The 17,439-nt window shown below is 61.7% G+C and overlaps 1 protein-coding gene across 1 annotated transcript; it reads left to right on the plus strand.

The window, feature by feature from the left end:
- Window positions 1-453: 453 nt before the first annotated feature.
- On the plus strand, window positions 454-17,214 carry FAM131C (family with sequence similarity 131 member C). The gene is made up of 7 exons (XM_072751106.1): window positions 454-684; window positions 11,749-11,864; window positions 13,128-13,163; window positions 13,394-13,487; window positions 14,974-15,156; window positions 15,426-15,536; window positions 16,302-17,214. Exons 1-7 carry the CDS (start codon window positions 663-665, stop codon window positions 16,586-16,588), a joined length of 849 nt encoding a protein of 282 aa, XP_072607207.1. The 5' UTR covers window positions 454-662; the 3' UTR covers window positions 16,589-17,214.
- The last annotated feature ends 225 nt before the right edge of the window (window positions 17,215-17,439 follow it).

Genomic DNA, 17,439 nt, shown 5'->3' on the forward strand with positions numbered 1-17,439 from the left:
CCGAGCTGGGCTGACCCCACCCCCTCCCTGGTCCCCCCAGCCCCGCTGACCCCTCCCCTCCCCTCCCCTCCTGCCCCCCGAGCTGGGCTGACCCCACCCCCTCCCTGGTCCCCCCCCCCCGACCCTGCCCCTCCCCCTCCCGGTCCCCTCGAGCTGGGCTGACCCCACCCCTCCCTGGTCCCCCCCCCCGACCCCGCCCCTCCCCTCCTGCCCCCCGAGCTGGGCTGACCCCACCCCCTCCCCGGTCCCCCCCCCCGCTGACCCCGCCCCCGAGCCCGGGCTGCGGCCACAGGTGCGCGCGGCGGGCGGCGCCGGGGCCGGGGAAGGGGCGGGGCGGCTGCGCGCGGCTCGGGCTCCGGGGCTCGGGGCGAGCGCTCCCCCGGGCCCCCCCGCCCTCCGTGCTGCCCGCGGCTGGCAGGAGCGGGCGCAGCGCGGGAGGCGGCGGCGGCAGGGACGACGAGCGGAGCCCCAGCCCCGGCCCCGGCCCCAGCCCCAGCCTCGGCCCCGGCCCCGGCCCCAGCCCCAGCCCCGGCCCCGGCCCCGGCCCCAGCCCCGGCCCCTGCCCGCCCGCCCGCCGGCGCCGCGCGTGAGCCCCGCGGAGACATGAGCGCCCCGCGGCCCGACGCACCCGAGGCGCAGCGGCCCGGCCCCGCGGCCCCGTGATGGGCTCCTGCGTGTCGCGAGGTGAGGGGGCGCCGGCGGGGGCGGGGGCGGGGGGGGGGACCCGGACCCGGCCTGCCCCGCCCGCACCCCCCCAGCCCCAGGGGACACGGTGCCCCGGGAGGACGGGGGGCAGCGCAGAGGGAGGGCAGGGGGGAGGCGGGGCGGTCGCCGTCTCCAGGCCGGCCTGGAGCCACACCCAGGCAGGTGGCACGGAGCGGGGTCGCTTCCCACCGCCCGAGCGGTCCCACGCCCCCTGCCGCGTGCTCGGGAGAGGAAGGGGGAGGGGGAGGGAGGCTCCCGGTTGCTCCGCGCCTGGCTCCTCGGGAGGGCCGGTTGGCGGCACCGGGAGAGCCAGCCCACTGCCCTTCGCACTCCCCCCAGACCCAGGCCCGACCAGCTCAGCGCCCCCACTTCTGTCCCCCTTACCCCATGCCCTGTCTGCAGAGCCCCTGAACCTCATCGACAGGAGGGGGTTAAAGGAGATGAACAGGTTATAAAAAAGGTGTCCCTTCCCCCACCCTCATCCCTAACTCCTCACCCCCACCCCCCCATCCTTGGTCAGGGGACAGGAAGGGATGGAGAAAGCTAATATCTAAGCAACCCCTGGGCCTTTCTTTCTTTCTTTCTGCTTCTGAGCTTTAAAAGCTGCCTTGCCCTGGCACCTCTGCTCTCTTCCTGCCCTTCCCAAGGTGGTACCCCAGGAGTTGGAGTGAGACGCCCTGGGGGACTGGCTCCTACTCAGAGCAGGGGCTGGTGCAGGTGACTGAGGCTTTGGCTCCAGCTCTGCAATCCCACCGACCCCATCCACAGGGCCTGGGGGCTGTCATCCCACCTGACACCCCCCAAAACTTAGTTGTAGAGGAATGAATAGACCTTGGGGAAGGGCTGCACGGGCCCTGGGGTGGAGGTGGGGGCTTGCGCTGGGGGATGCTGGGGAAGGAGCATAGCACCCTTCTCTCCATCCTCTGCCCTCTAAGGGGGCACATCAGTCCATGTGGGACATTCAGGTAAGCAGCTTGGGACGTCTCAGGAGGGTGTCAGGGCTGGAATTGTGGGTGGGAGTTAGTTCCTGGGAGGTTCATTCACTTATTCATTCATTAAGCTGATGTTAACACCTCACCTACTGTGTGCATGCTGGGCATCTAGTGAGGACAAGTCCAGCATAGCGTGTGCCCTTGTGAGGCCGACAGCTTGCCAAAGGGGAAAGGAGTTTTAAGAAGGAAGAGTATTTAGGGTTCTTCAGGACTGACAGGCTCTCAATGTGTCTGCAGAAACCCAAAGGCTAAAAAAAAAAAAAAGAAACCCAAAGGCTCTGGGCAGGCTCTGGGTGTCAGGGATCTGGGATGGGGTGTTTCCTTGGTGACTGTGTCCCTTCCCCATCACTTGGCCATCCAGTGCAGGGGCCCCAGCCCTGTGAGCCGCAGACCCACTGAACAACAGTACAGGGGCCAGGGAAGAAGAGGGGCCTGCCAAGGTCAGGCTGGTCCTCAGGTCCTTGGACACCCCCTCCACGGGGCTGGCACCCTCCGCTGTGCCTGGTTGAGGTCATGCAGACTAAAGATGGACTTTCTTCGTCCGTCCTTCTGTGACTTGGCTGCCCGAGTGCCACCTCCAGATCTAGTTGTGTATTCTAACCTTGTCCCCCTCCTGAGGGGGTGGCACTTACAGTCACAACATGCAGCAGGCAAGTTAGGTAATGGTAAAGAAGGGACGAGAGCATAGAGCAGAGGACAACCATGGTCTCAGGGACTGAGCCACTAAGTGGAGGTCACACCCCCCCCCCTAATGGTCACTAATACTCCCAGAGTGCTTACCAGGTGCTGGTTGGAACATTTTAGGTACAACTAGCTAAATCGGGGTAGGTACTGTCGCGGTGCTCAAATTACAAGTGGGGAAGCAGAGGGGAAGCTGAGTGACCTGAAAAAAAGCTGAGCCTGTGCCCCTAGCCTCTGCACCGCGCCCCCAGCCCGTAGCCGGGCGCCTGACCCCCTCCTCTCCAGCTGCAGGCTTCTAGGCCCGCTCTCCACACCTGCACCCAGTGCTAACAACCCCCCCTTTCTGCAAACGCCCCCTTTTGCCTGGTACACAGCCCTGAAGCCAAGCCAGGGATTGCAAGCCTCATGCTGATGCCCATACCGAGCCCAGAGCCTGCATGTAGCTGGGGCCGCCCTAGCCAGACCCCAAGCCCCAGCCACAGGCCACACCTGGGAGAGCCTCCCCGTGCCAGCATGGGGCGGCAGTTCGCTGCTCTGTGCCAGGCCTGAGAGGCTAGGGGTGCAGACTCTGGCTCCAGCCAGCCTAGGTTCCCCCCCCACCCATTCACTCACTCTGACCTCAGCAAGTTGCTTAACCTTGAATGTGTTACAGTGTTCTCATCTGTAAAATGGGACCAATACCGGTATAAATGCCCTAGGGTTGAGGGCAGGGATTAAATGACTTAATTCCTGTAAAGCACTCAGACCGGTACCTGGCACGTCGTAAGCACTCTTAAATGTTAGCTGTTTCTTTCATTTAAAATGTTTTGTTATCACCCTTCTGTGCAAACAGCTAAGCGAGGACTTCTTGGCTGGGAAAGGGGAGGCTCCAGAGGCTTCCAGCCCCATCCTGCCTCATGGGTGCCTCATGGCCCGCACTCGAGCTGCCGAGGGCTTGGGGGAAGTGATGGGACCAGAGTAAGGCAACACGTGCTGTTTCCAGGAGCTATTTTCTGTTCATCATTTACTTTTTTTAAAAAGAGATTTTATTTATTTGAGAGATGAGAGAGAGAGAGCAGGAGGAGGGGCAGAGGGGGAGGGAGAGGGCTCAGCAGACTCGGTGCTGAGCACAGAGCCAAGTGCGGGGCTCAGTCTCCGGACCCTGAGATCATGACCTGAGTCACCATCAAGAGTCAGCCGCTCACCCGACTGAGCCACCCAGGTGCCCCATTCATCATCTACTTTTAAGCTACTGTTTGTGGGGCGCTTATCCTAAGCCAGGCTGAGCCTTTACTCTCCTGACCTAGTTCGTCCTCATTCAACCCTGGGATGTGGGGCCCAGAGACGCAAGAGTCTTGCCTGAGGTCACACAGCCAGGACACAGAGAGGCAGGATTTGAATTCAGGCAAGTCCGTGTTAGCCCAGCGCCTGAGTGGGGAGCCCCTGCCCTTTGCTTTCTGATGTGCCCCACGTGAGAGAGGCGCTGAGTGCGTGGCCATTGCTTAAAAAAAGCAACCCTCTGAAATAACTCCCGTGGTTGGTATCTGGTCGGGGCTTTGCCGCCACCGCTGGTGACGCTGGTGTACGGAACAGGGGAAGTTAATATCTACACCTGTCTCTCCAGCCCCCGGGGCTCCCGGGGTCCACCCCATGCCCTGGCGCTGGAGCCTCTCCTCTGGCCCCCCCCAGACCCGCCTGTCCCAGCCTTGTCCTCCAGCCAACCCACTGGTCTTCTGGCCTCACCGAGGGAGTCTCAGTGCACTGGGCCTCAGGGCTTATGAGGGCAGAAATTGGGGACCAAGGTCTTTCTTCTGCAAGGTCAGACACCTCTTTGCTCTGGGAGAAGCTTCCAGCTCTGAAGGGTCTGGGCAGAGCCTCCCTGCCACTGCCCGATACCCAGGGCCTCTGACCCTGACCCCCTCCCACTCCCCCAGCACTGTCTCACCTTGGCCCCTGCAGAGCCAGTGAGTGACCTGACATGGGCACTAGGGGAGACCAAGGAAAGAGCAGATGGGGCCTTGCCCTCTGGGAGCTCACTGTCTGAGGAGAGAGACACAATCTTGCCCGAGTAGTCTAATGGGGGAGGCAGGACAGGGACGTGGACGCATGCACAGAAAAACAGCCTGAGGAGGTCAGCGCTGGTCAGTGGTTTGAGCACAAGCTTTGGAATTTCAGACTAGTTTAGGTTTGAACCCCATCTCTGCCACTTATTAGCTGGTGACCTTGGAGGAGTGGTTTGATGTCTCTGAGCCTCAGTTTCCCCATCTGTAAAATGGGCATAATGAGACCTACTTTGCAGGGTTTTGGTGAGGGTTAAACGAGAGAAAATGGATGAAAAGGCCTAGGACAGTGCCTGGCACATAGTAGATATTCAATAAATAGTAGCAGCAGATCATTGCAGGCCAGACTTTGCTCATTCACATTGCTGGTAGCCTAGTACAGCTGAGGCCAATCTGGGCAGGCTGCCTGGAGGAGGTGAGGCGAAAGCAGGATGGGCTCGAGGATAGCTCATCACAGAGACGGAGCCACAGGATGGTGGAGGACATAGAAAGGAGCTGAGGTGTGTGGAAGGTCCTGGGGAAGGGCCCATTGTCTCCCTCTAACCTTGGTTGGGGATAGAAATGGGCCCCCTGGTGCTGCATCAACTCACTGATGAAGTTACCGCTGTGGCCCTGGTGGCCTATAAACAAACGTCCCGGGGACCCGGAGGGTACTTGAGGCTGGGCCTCTGCCCAGCTCAGAGGGACAGCCTGCTGTCATGGCAGTGACTCACCGGGCAGAGAAGCCAAGGGCTCACTCTTGGTGGCCTCCCTCTGCAGAGCCCCCACGGTGAGCTCTAGCCCCAGGGGCGGGACCAGAGGTCAGCAGGGGTGACCACGATCTGTCCCGGAGGTCTAGAAGGAGGAGCGGGTCTAGGGGCGGAGAGGGTCGGAGCAGCTGCGGTTTAGAGTGCCTGTTGTGGCAGGTGCTTCCTCCTGGGCAGCCCTTCCCATCTCCCAGGTGACAGCGCAGGGGCCACAGCGCGTGCCGGGGTCCTGGGTGGCGGTGAAAAGCCGGGATTAGACCCGGGGCAGGGGCTGCAGAGGGAGCACTGGGCCCGCTGTGTTCTCCTCGGAGGCAGGGCCGGGGCCTGGAGCTCGGCGGGCGGGCGGCAGCACACACCAGGGGAGCGGCTGGCTGGCTGGAGGAGGCGGCCAAGGGGTCCTGAGAAGCTTCGAGGGGAGGCCTGCGGCTGTCCAGGGAGGGGCAGGGCGAGGGGTTTGGGCCCGGGCTGCTGCTCTGTTACTCTGTGCCTTCAAGAGGGAGTGTACCCTCTCTGGGCTGCTGGGAAAGGACAGGGTTAACCCTGGGCCCTCTGCCCTCCTGGGGTGCAGAGCCCCGGGGGACACTCTGGGGGCAGACGGCAACCACAGTGACTAACTAACGGGCTGGGACTTGGGCACCAAAGAACAGCTAGAGCCGCAGGCTCATCCTAGGAGCAAGCAGAGGAAACCAGGGTGGGAGCTTTGCAGCGAGAGGGCTGAGGTTAGAGCTCAGGAGGAACCGTCTGGGTGGTTGGACTCTAAGAAAGCAGCTTGAGGAGCTGGTGTGAGAAGCAGGGAGCATCCTTGGTAGGCAGAAGAGAGCTCTGCTTGAAGGCAGAGGGACGAGGAGACGTCTGGAGGACGCTCCTCTCCTTGAAGGATCCCGACGGCCCCCTCCAAGTTGCCAGGGCAACCAGAGGCCTGTCGCTGCTGTGGCCAGGGGAGGCGGGGGAGGGGGCAGGTCGGAGAAGGGGTCTCAGGCCTCCAGGTCGCTGGAGTAGCGTGTGGACTGGGGAGGAAGGAGGCGCCCCAGTAGCAGTGGCCAGGGGTCCCCTCAGGCCGGCCCCAGCCCCCACCCCACATGAAACACTGTGTTTTTCCAGTTGCTGCTGGTGACGTGGCCGCCAGTCCCAGCTGGGCGAAGAGCAGCCTGTGATTTCACCCTGGGCTGCTCCATTACCTGACGTCTCCATGGCAACCAGCCTGTGACATCACAGGGCCCAAGTCCTCAGGGGGAGCAGGCGGCTTTGGCGGAGGCCCCTGCACCCCAACTGAGGCAGGGGGCGGGGCAGGAAAGGCAGAGGGGGGCTCAGAGCCAGGAGTCCCCCGAAGTCCACCTTGGCCAGTGACCTTGTTCAAGTCATGTCCGCTCTGGGCCTTGGCCTGTGACGCCGCCTCCGCGCTGAGCTCCCCTCGCTCCGCGGCCTGCGGGCCTCCGGGGACCCAGGGGCCCTAGAAATATTCCAGCACCTCTCAGGGTTCCTGGGGACAGCCTGTCGCCAGCAGCTCGGCCGGCCCCTGCGTACGCCCGCTGGAATCCGAGGAGGGGTGACTTTCAAACGTTTTTGACTCCAGCCTGTGAGGAATACACGTATTTCGCACCACGACCCAGCACACACTTAGGACACTTACCGCAGATGTGTGTGTGCACACCCCTGCCCGCACGTGCGCGCCTGCGCCGTCTAAACCTAAGTTTCCTGAAACAACACTTGACCTGACTCCTCTTTAGGTTCTGGTATTTTCTGTTCATTTCTATTGTGTTTTTCGATCATATGACCTCGTAAGTGGCTTGCATGAGCCACTGAAGGAGGCGCCCCCGACCTCAACACCGCCTCTGAGGGACCTGGAACATTCTGGTTTCAGACAGGCTCATCCAGACCTCCTGCACCTGCTGGGCTGTAAGTCTGCAGGCCAGTCTCAGAACTCTCCAGTCCCTTAGGGATCCTGAGTCCGGTCCGATGTGGATGGAGACTTCCACCTCACATCCTGCTGAGTGTTCCCTTCAGGCCTCCCACCAGGACTGGCCACAGTCGGCTTTTTCCCCTGCTGGCCTCCCTCCCCTCTGACATGTTGGGGTCTGGCATGAGGAGCTTGAGAAAAAGTGGCCAAGATTTTTTTTTAAGATTTTATTTGTTTATTTATTAGAGACAGCAAGCAGGTGAGCGTGAGCACAAGCAGGGGGAGAGGCAGAGGGAGAAGCAGGCTCCCCGCTGAGCAGGGAGCCTGATGTGGGGTTCAATCCCAGGACCCTGGGATCCTGACCTGAGCCACCCAGGGACCCCAGCCGAGATATGTTTATTTATCTGGAGCTCTGGTGGTCTCTCTTGGCTGCCATTGGCTCAGTGTTGAGGGAAAATTTAATGAGCGACATGCCAGGCCCCGTGGCAGGTGCTAGGGCTCTGGTGGCAAATAAAGCTGACAAGGACCAGCCCTCAGAGAGCTCATGGTCTAGTGAGAGATGGTGAACAAGGAAACGGACACATAACATGTGCTGACGGGCATTGTAAAGAAGGAATGACACGGCGCCTAGGTGGCTAAGTTGGTTAAGCATCTGCCTTGGGCTCGGGTCATGATCCTGGGGTCCTGGGATCAAGTCTCCTATTGTGCTCTCTGCTCAGTGGGTAGCCTGTTTCCCCTTTTTCCAGTCCTCCTACTTGTGCGCTCCCCCCCCCCTCTCTCTTTCTCTCTCTCTCTGTCAAATAAATAAAATCTTTTTTTTAAAGGGATGCAACAAAATCAGGGGGTAGGAAAAGCTGAGTACCATTAGACAAGGTGGCTGGAGGCCTCGAGAAGGTTCTGACATTTGAGCAAAGACCTGAATATGGTGAAGGAGTGAACCTGTGGCTTTGTGGGAGGAGAGAGTTGGAGCTAGAGGACAGGAACAACCAGTGCAAAGGCCCTGAGGCAGGAGTCTGCTGGGTGCATCTGAGTGATTCGTGTGGCTGGAGTGCAAGGCAGGGGGGCACAGGTGCCAGGTTAGTATGTGTGAGTTCTCCTAAGGGGCCATTTGGGGGGCCTGCCCATGGCTGAACCCCTGTCATGGGAGAACTGACCTGCTTCAACCTCTTCTCTCCCCTGCCCAACTCCCATGCCCCCTAAAGTTGCCCACCCTCCAGCCTCTAGCGGCTGGGGTCCCCTTGCCCTGCAGGCGGCCCTCGTAGGAAGCACCTTTCTCAGTGTCCAGTTGACCCTGGAGAAACTCACAGTCCTTGCCGTGCAGGGGGAGGGAGGGCAGGCTGCTCTCGGGGTTTTGACATCCACCCGGGGCTGGGGGATGCTCGCCCCTCCTTTGCAGATGTCCCAGATCTCTGCAGGGGAGTCTCTGAGAGCCCCTCACTTGGCTCATGGGGGACAATCGGTCGAGTCAGAGGGATGGTGGGAGGCTGGGGTAGCAGAGCCTGTGGCAGCCGTCTCCGGGAGGGACTCTGCTCCCCCCCACCCTTGGCAGTGGGGCGCCCAGTGCCCCTTTGTTCTGTTTGGGGCCCTGGGAGGCAGGCAGGACCTGGAGAACAAGTATAGGCCACTGCCCACTTCACAGATAAAGAAATGGAGGCTTGGAGCGGTCAGCCAAGGTCCCGCAGGAAGTGAAGGGCAGCGGCATCCGAACGGGGGACCTGGCACCAGAGCCTCCCCCCTTGTCTCGGGAGCAGACCCCGAAGTGAGGGTTGGGGTACAACGGGGACGTGAGGGAGGGAACCAAGAGAGGAGCAGAGAGCAGGACAGACGAGGTGGCCTGAGTGGGTTCCAACCCCAAGCCAGGGGTCTGGGGTCCCCCCTCTGGTCTCCGAAGAGGGCAGCGTTCATTCAGCTCTGGCTCCCCTGGAAAGGGCCCCAGGTGCCGCCAGGTGGGAGCGAAGGACTGCTGTGGGTGCACAGGACACGACAGGGATCCGAGCGCATGGGGCTCAGCGGCGCCCCGTCCTCCCCTCCCACTGACACCTCCGCAAGACCCCTCGCTGGCGCTTCAGCCCGGCACCCATGGCCCACCCACGAGCGCCCAGCCCTGCCTCGGGGGCTCCTGACACCTGGCCTCAGCCTACAGAGGCTCCCTGGCCTTGGCTTCCTCCTGGTCGGCTTCCTCCTGGTTGTTGAAACCAAAGAAGGGTGTTGGGACTGGGACCGGGTCTTGCAGAGGCCTCGCCTCCCTGCTGCTCAAGGCCCAGACTCCACGGTTCTGTGACACCCCTCTCCTGGCACCTCCCCCATCACTCCCCTGCCCACAACATCCCTCTCCTTCCCCCCCCCACTAGCTTCCCCCCATTAGCTCTCCGGTGCGCCCCAGGAGCCCCCACAGAACTCCTCAAAACTCCTTTTGTGCTTTGGAGGAGAGTGAGCCTCAGCACCAGAATAACTGGGCTCAGACCCTGACTTCCAGCTACTGGCCGTGTGCAGCTGGATGCCTCCAGCTGGTGAATCCCCGTCTGGGCCTCAGTTTCCCATCTAGAAAGCCGAGCCATGAACTCCTTCCTCTTTTTTTTTTTTAAGGATTTTATTCATTTATTTATGAGAGACACACAGAGAGAGAGAGGCAGAGACACAGGCAGAGGGAGAAGCAGGCTCCACGCAGGGAGCCTGACATGGGACTCGATCCCGGGACCCCAGGATCACACCCTGGGCTGAACGCGGCGCTAAACCGCTGTGCCACCCAGCTGCCATGGTCTCCGTTCTCATGGCCTCACCTGCACCGTGTGAGGAGGGACTGGCCACGTCAGTACAAAACTGTCAGGGAGCGCTGGCTGCTGTAAAGGAGGCTTGTCGGTGATGGGGAGAGACTGGGGCAGGGAGGGCCTCTCCGAGGAGGGGACCTGGAGCTGAGACCTGAATGACACGGTTCAGGAAGATCTGGGGATGGAAAGGACAAAGAACAATTTGAGGAGCAGCAGGGAGGCCAGAGTGGCAGGCACAGCGGGCAGGCGGGCACAGCGGGCAGGCTGGCGTGCAGGCCCCTGAAGGCCCTGCCTCCAGTGCAATGGAAGGAAGCCAGTGGCAGGTTTTCAGCAAAGATGCAGTCAGACCTGTAGCATCCCTGTGCGGAGGGAGGGTGGAGAGTGGGCCAGGCGAGAGGGTGGTACCCCCACCCCGCCATGGGGAGCCGCGGAAGGGATGGAGAGGGCTGAGCTGGAATGGAGGTTGCGGACAGAGCCAGCAGGACTTTCTGGTGGGGGGAAAGGCAGCAGTGAGAGAAAACTGGATGTTTGGTTGGCGCAGCTGGGTGGGCTGTTGCATCATTTTCTAAAATCGGAGAAGTGGAGGAAGATGGGCCCGGGTTTCCTGGAGAGGCTCTCGGGCATCCTGGCAATTCAGTCAGGGCTGCGGGTATAAACGTGGGCATTGGCTGCACTTGGGTCAGGTGCCCTGGGAGGGACCCCGAGATAATAAGGGGCCAGGCTGGAGCAGAGAAGGGGTGGGGGAGCCCTGAGATGGGCGGGGCTGGAGGGGGAAGAGGGGGGGAGGTGCAGTGTCCCAGGGATGCTGAGAAGCCAGTGAGGAGACCGGAGAAGTCACCCCTGGGCTTGACCACGTGAGCCAAGGCTGTCTCAGGAAAGGCTGCCCGGAGAGGGTGGAGGAGAAAGCAGAGGTCGGACACGAGTCTCCCTAAGTGTAGCCTGGAAGTGGGCAGAGGAGCGGGCACGGACGGAGCTGGGGGGTGGGGGGAAGCAGGGGCCGGGAGGTCTCTAAAGGATGGGAGATGCTGGGGCTGTTTGGGTGCCGGGCACTGACCCAGTGGTGGGGGACTCGATGGTGGGTGTCGGGGAAGCAGGGATGCTGGCAAGAGCCCCGACTGGAGAAACACTGTGGCACCTGCCACGCTGGTGGCCGAGAGGGAGACATAGTAGACGGGCAGAGAAGAGAGAGAGTGCAGGGCAGTGGTGGGGGGAGGCAGGCCAGGCTGGGGAGCCCCCAGGGCGAGGGGGGGCTGGTCTTGGATGGAGTAGGGACAGTTCTTCCTTTGTCACAGGAGGGAAAGCAGATGGTCTGGGCAAAATGCGGCCAGGGTGATGACTTGAGGTGGGAAAGTGGGGCGAGGCCTGTGGAAGCTTCTGGATCTCAGTGAGGGAGGGAGAGCAGCCAGCAGCGGGTGCAGGCAGGGTGCTGCTCCCTGTCCCCCAGGGGTTAGAGAAGGAGAGCCGCGCGGGTAGGCAGCCTGGCGGGAAGCAAACAGCGGGGCCTGGAGCCGTCTAGAAGGATCCCCGACCACGTCCCGTGTGAGGCCAGCGACATGCAGCCCAGGCTTGGGGCCGGCAGAGGGTGAGACCAGACGGGGCTGGGAGTCGAGGGCATCTGTGGAGGAGAGCTTGGAGGCTGTGCCAGGTGGTCGTGGCTGGCCCAGGGTGGGTGCTAGAATTAAAGAAAATGGAGAACAGGCCGAGGGGGAAGGACTCCCACTGAGGGCACCAGGCAGGGGCAGATCTGGCTGGACGCCTCACGTGCCGTGGGCTTGGGTCTCTTTTCTACACGACGACACCCTGTTTCATCGGGTGACAACAAAGTAGGCCCATCCCTCGGGGCTGGCCTGAACAAGCTTCGTAAGGAGGAAAGTATGGGCTTTTTTTTTTTCTAAGTTCCTCCTGTCGTCGTTTTTCCAGATCTGTTCACAAGTGCCCACAAGGACTGTCCCATGCCCCAGGGCACGGACCCCCTGAACCCGGACTTGCCCTCCGGGCACCACCCTACTATTGCTCCAGACCATGTCACTGGCAAGGTAACTGGTCCCTCTTGCTCCCCACCCTCACCCCTGCCTGGGCCCTGGTTCCTGGGATGTCCCCTACACTGTTCCACGGGGAGCCTAGACTCTTCCAGTTTTCCCTCGTGGGCTACTTGCTATGGGATTAGAGTCCCTGATGTGTGGTATGCATGTGGATGAAGGTCTGAATCGGGCTGGGCATCCAGGGACTGGACCAGCCTTGTTCAGAAGAATCCTACCTTCGAGGTCTTTTCACCCAAATTAACTCAGCTTTGCAGATAACAAGTTCCCTGACCAGCCCACCACCCCTTAGCAGCCTGCCCTGCCCTCTGGAGGGTAAAGGAGTGGCATTCTCTGTCTCTCTTTCTAATATTTATTTATTTTTATTTTATTTTATTTATTTATTTGTTTGTTTGTTTATTTATTTATTTTTATATTTATTTATTTATTTATGAGAGACACAGAGGCAGAGACACAGGCAGAGGGAGAAGCAGGCTCCATGCAGGGAGCCCGATGCAGGACTCAATCCCAGGACTCCAGGATCACACCCTGAGCCAAAGGCAGACAGTCAACCACCGAGCCACCTAGGTGTCCTTTTTTTTTTTAAGTTTATTTATTTAAGTCATTTCTCCACCCAACGTGGGACTCAAACTCACAACCCTAAGATCAAGAGCCATGTGCTCTACCGACTGAGCCCGCCAGGCTCCCCAGGAGTGGCATTTCTTTTTCCAGATGTATCGGGAAGAGCTGGTGAGGGGCCTCATATCTTCCTGGGGTGTGTTGTTTCCACCCCCACCTCCAGAGGTTGTGGCTTGAACCTACTGGTTCATATAATTACTTTTTTTTTTTTAAGCACATGCCACATGCGAGGTGTTATGCTAGACGCTTTGCCCACGTTATGTCATTTGCTTCACCACAACCCCTGAGATAAATGGGATTTATCATCGTTTTACGGAGGAAGAAATGGATGCTCAGAGCTGCTAAGGCACTAGTGTAAGAATACCCAGGTAGAAAGGGCAGAGTCAGAACTCGAACCCAGATCTAATCTACCCCCATCCCCCCTGCCTTCCTGGCAGAGGCGGTGCCGGCCCATCCCCTGCCGCACGTCTTTGTCTGCATGAGAAGGGAGCGCCAGGGCAGGACCCGTGAGGAGACAGACCCGGGGCCTCAGGGAGTAGCAAAGGGCTGGCCCATGCCACCCCCCCGGGGCTCCAAGACGTGTGTCAGCTGCTGGCACTGGGTGCCGGGCCCTGCCTGACCCTCTTTCTCCTCTTGTTTTAGGACAAACAGATGGATTTCTGTTGGGATCCTTGGCAGGTCAGTGCATGTTGCCCACCCCCGTCTAGCCAGCCGCAGCTGACACCATCGCCCGTCGTTCTGCAGTGCCATGGCAGGGGCGGCCCTGGTGGCAGCAGCAGGGGCGGGGGTTGGGCCTGTGGAGTGGGCAGGCCCCCTGGGGAGGGGGACTCCTGGGGAATGGTAGTGGCGGGGAGGTGGCATCTGGCGGGTCTGCTCCACCCTCCTCACCCCTCCTCTCCTGCCCGCAGAGGTGCTTCCAGACCACCAACGGCTACTTGTCCGACTCCAGGTCCTGCTCCAGCAACTACAACGTGGCGGCTCTGGCCACCTCGTCCCTTGTGGGTAGGCTCCACTGCCCCCTCCCGCCTTGGCGTTAGCATGGCCCACCCTCGTCCCTCGCTGTGGGGGCGCAGAGCTGAACTGCAGCCGGAGGCGTGGAGGCTGGCGGCTGCGTGGCTGTCACCTGCCATCGGCTCTCCCCCCCCCCCCCCCCCCCCCCCCCCCCCCCCGGCTCTCCAGTGAGGCCGCTCCCCGCAGCTAAGGGCAAGGCTCCGGAGAGGGCTGCAGGCCGGAGGCAGTGGCACCTGCTGGGAGGTGGGCACGCGGGCCAGCAGAGGGGGCTCAGGGGCCACCATAGCCTCTGCCCCGGGTCACCCACAGCAACCCCTTCCAGGCCATTCTCGGCCGGCCGGCTCTGCTCACAACCCTGTTGCACGGAACTCAGGCTCACATCTCCCCGGGGAGAGACACTGAAGCATCCCTGACGGCCCTCTGGGTCCGCGTCCGCATCCAGGCAGCCTACCCCCGAGAGCCGCTCAGGCCTGCCTCCCCACTGCCCAGCCCCTGCCTCCTCTCTGGCTGGATCCCTCCAGGGGTGCCTGATGGAGCCCCATCTTCACCCTTGGCCCCATCCCCTCGTAGGATGCTCTTCCTCGACAACAGATCTAACCTGTCACACTCGTGCTCAATACCCTGCCGTGGCTCCCCATTGCTAGAAGGAAAGCTCTGGAGTCCTCAGCTTGGCTCTCTCAGCCCTAAGTGTCACCCCCGAGGGGCTCCCCGGCCTCTTCTGTCACCCCAGTCTTAGCGCCCCCACCCCACCCCACCCCCGTCTCAGCCCTGGTGGTCCTGGAACCATGCCCGAATCCGCCATGCCTTCCTCCTCGTCTCATCTCTGAAATAGCCTCCAGTCTTGCCTCCATATCTCCAGTGCACCTATAAGCCTACCAACCTACCTGTAAGGCTTAACCCCAGTCCACCTCTTCCAGGAAGCCTTCCCAGTCTGCTGCATCCCACACAGGTCTCCCCCTCAGGAGAGCTGGCACTGGCCTTGGCACAAGGGGTGCTTCCTCAGCACGTGTTAATTCATGGATAAAGGGAGAGGGCTGGGGGGATCTCGAGTGGATCCTTGAAGGGAACTTCTGGGACAGAAGGGTCTGAACATGGTCAAAGGGAATGAGGGATGTGACAGGTCTGGGAAGAGGCACCAGGTGGAGAGGACCGTTGCCTGAGGGCAGGATGTTGGGAGGGCATGGGGCTTCCACAGGGGTAGGGAGCCCCTAAGTGAGGTGGGGCCTTGGGGCTCGGGGTGGGTCAAGCCCAAAGTGGGCCCGGGCATCGGTTGGGCAGGAGGACTTGCATAGAGTCAGGGCTCCATAGGTATGAGGCTGTGAGGACACGGGGCATTGGGTGAATACGAGCGCTGAGTGGTTGTGGGGTATAGGCCACGAGATGGGGCTGAGGTACCGGGGGGCCCGGGGCAGGGGAGGTGGGGCCCGAGGCTGGGTTTGGTGTCAGAGCGGTCACTCGCTGCCCTCCGTGCTCGCAGGGGTGGTGCAGAGCATCAAGGACCACATCACAAAGCCCACGGCCATGGCGCGTGGCCGCGTGGCCCACCTCATCGAGTGGAAGGGCTGGCGTGCCCAGCGGTCAGGCTGGGAGCTGTCCCCCGCCGACGACGAGCATTACTGCTGCCTGCCGGATGAGCTGCGCGAGGCCCGTTTTGCCGCAGGTCCGCGGGTGGGGGCAGGGGAGCCTGGGGACGGGGACTGGCTGGGACTCTGGTCCTTAGGGGACCGAGGGTCGCCACACGGGCGTTGTCGAGGTAGAGCAAATCAGTGCCGTGGGGTGGCCGGGGCGCTGGGTGGGCCCGGATGGACTGCCCGGCTGAGCACGAGGTGGTCGCGGCCAGCCCGTGGAGGCGCTGAGGGTGCCCCCCCCCCCCCCCCCGCTGCATCCCCGCTGAGCTGGGTCTCACTGTCCCCACCCACCCACCCCCAGGGGTTGCTGAGCAGTTTGCTATCACAGAAGCCACGCTGAGCGCCTGGTCCTCGCTGGACGACGAGGAGCTGCACCCCGAGAACAGCCCTCAGGACATCGTCCAGCTCCAGGGTACCGCCTGGGTGGGCGCCGGGGTGGGGTGGGTGGAACAGAGCAGGGGGCGGGGTGCCAGCAACCGGATGCACCGTGACCTCAGACAAGCCTCCCCCCCGCCCCCCCGCCCTTCAGCCTTGGTTTCTGCATCTGTGGGATGGGCCTGGGGAGCCTTGCCCTGCCCATTGCCCACGGGGCGCCGTAGGCATGATAACAGGTCAGGAACCAAGTGCTCACCATGTTACATGTTTTACACTTGCCGTTTCACTTCATCCCCCCCACACCTCTAAGAAGTAGGCCCTGTTATGATCTCCATTTTCTAAAAATTTATTTATTCATGAGCAACACAGAGAAAGAGGCAGAGGCGTAGGCAGAGGGAGAAGCAGGTGCCCTGCGGGGACCCCGATTCAGGACTCGATCCCAGGACCCTGGGGTCACGACCTGAGCCAAAGGCAGACGCTCAACCACGGAGCCCCCCAGGCGCCCCTCAGAGCCAGGATCTGAACCTTCATACCAGGCACGACGAACCACCTTTCTGGAGCTCCAGGTTACTCCTGAGGGCTTCACCGGGCCCTCACTCCACCACCCCTGTAGCCCCCAGGGAGAAACAGGCTCAGAGAAGTTCAGCGACTTTTCTGAGGCCACACAGCTCGGCAGTGACACAGCAGGTCTGGGAGGCCTGTCTTCCGCCCCCCACTTTCTCTCACTCACCAGGAGAGGGTGAGGAGCAGGGCCTGGGGCTCCGTGCCTCACACCCCTCTACCCCTCCCTTGGCTTTTCCAGACCTGGAGAGCGTCTACCTTCAGGACAGTCTTCTGAGCGGCCCGTCGCAGGATGACAGTCTTCTGGCCTTCTCTTCCCCTGGCCTCTCCCCCGATGGCTGGCCCTCACCCGACGAGCCCCCCATCACACCAGCTGTGGGCGCCCAGCCCCCCAGCCCCGAACCGCAGCAAGGGCAGCAGCTGCCTCGAGGCCCCGGGCCTGAGGGTGGCGCCCGTCTGCAGGGCTCCCTCCCCTCGGTGGACAGCATCTCCCTCTCCGAGGAGGAGGACGAGGTGTTCTATAACTGAGGAGGGGGCTGTATGCCCCGGAGCCTCTTCATACTGTGACCCTGCCCGGTGGGCAGCCCAGGCGGATCAGGACATTGGGGTCTGGGCTCGGTGTTTCTTGGCCCCTCAGGGCAGGCAGAGGATGGGTGCGGTGGGGACGGGGGCCAGCACTCCTCGCGGACCATTCTGTGCCTCTGGGGACCTGCCCCGGCAGTGGGAGCCATAATCCCCCTTCTGTGTTCACCTGGCCCCAGTGAGCACCTTCCTTGCAGGGTTTCTGTCCTCCCTGAGCTCCAGGACCCTCAGCAGGCACAGGGCAAGCTGCCCGGGGGAGCCCGCAGCGGACAGCCAGCCACAGAAGGACCTGGGAGACCCACTTGGAGTGGGGCCCCGGGGACCCTGCCTTGAGCCCGGGGCCCTGTCCTCCCCTCCCTCCGTGTTTGTGTCTCCCATCAGAGGTGGGACCACCTCTCTGGTAGCTAAGTGTCTGCTCCTCAGCTCCCTTCACGAGGATCTCTGTCTTTGGAGTGTCTGTCCGTCCCTCACTCTCTGCACCTGCTCCCTGGTGCCCCTGCCCCCTTCCTCGCACCCCCCTCCCACCTCCCTGAAGGTTCTCTGCAGACATTAAAGTGGTGGATTCACCTGGATGAACTTGGCCTGGTCTCTGGGGAAAGGTGTGTCCTTGGGCCCCTGGGGTAAGGAGGTTCTAGAGGGACTTGGGGGAGGACCCCTACCCCCCAACACACATAGAGGTGGTCGACCTACTGCCACCCAGCCGGGAGAGTCCCCACAGAAGATGCCCAAGGTTCTGTGGAGCCCCCAGGAGACACCCAGGGATGCTGCTTTATCAGCCTTGCTCGGCCGTCAGGTGA

The sequence above is a fragment of the Vulpes vulpes genome, chromosome 2 (assembly GCF_048418805.1).
Source record: "Vulpes vulpes isolate BD-2025 chromosome 2, VulVul3, whole genome shotgun sequence".
Classification (NCBI taxonomy): Eukaryota; Metazoa; Chordata; class Mammalia; order Carnivora; family Canidae; genus Vulpes; species Vulpes vulpes.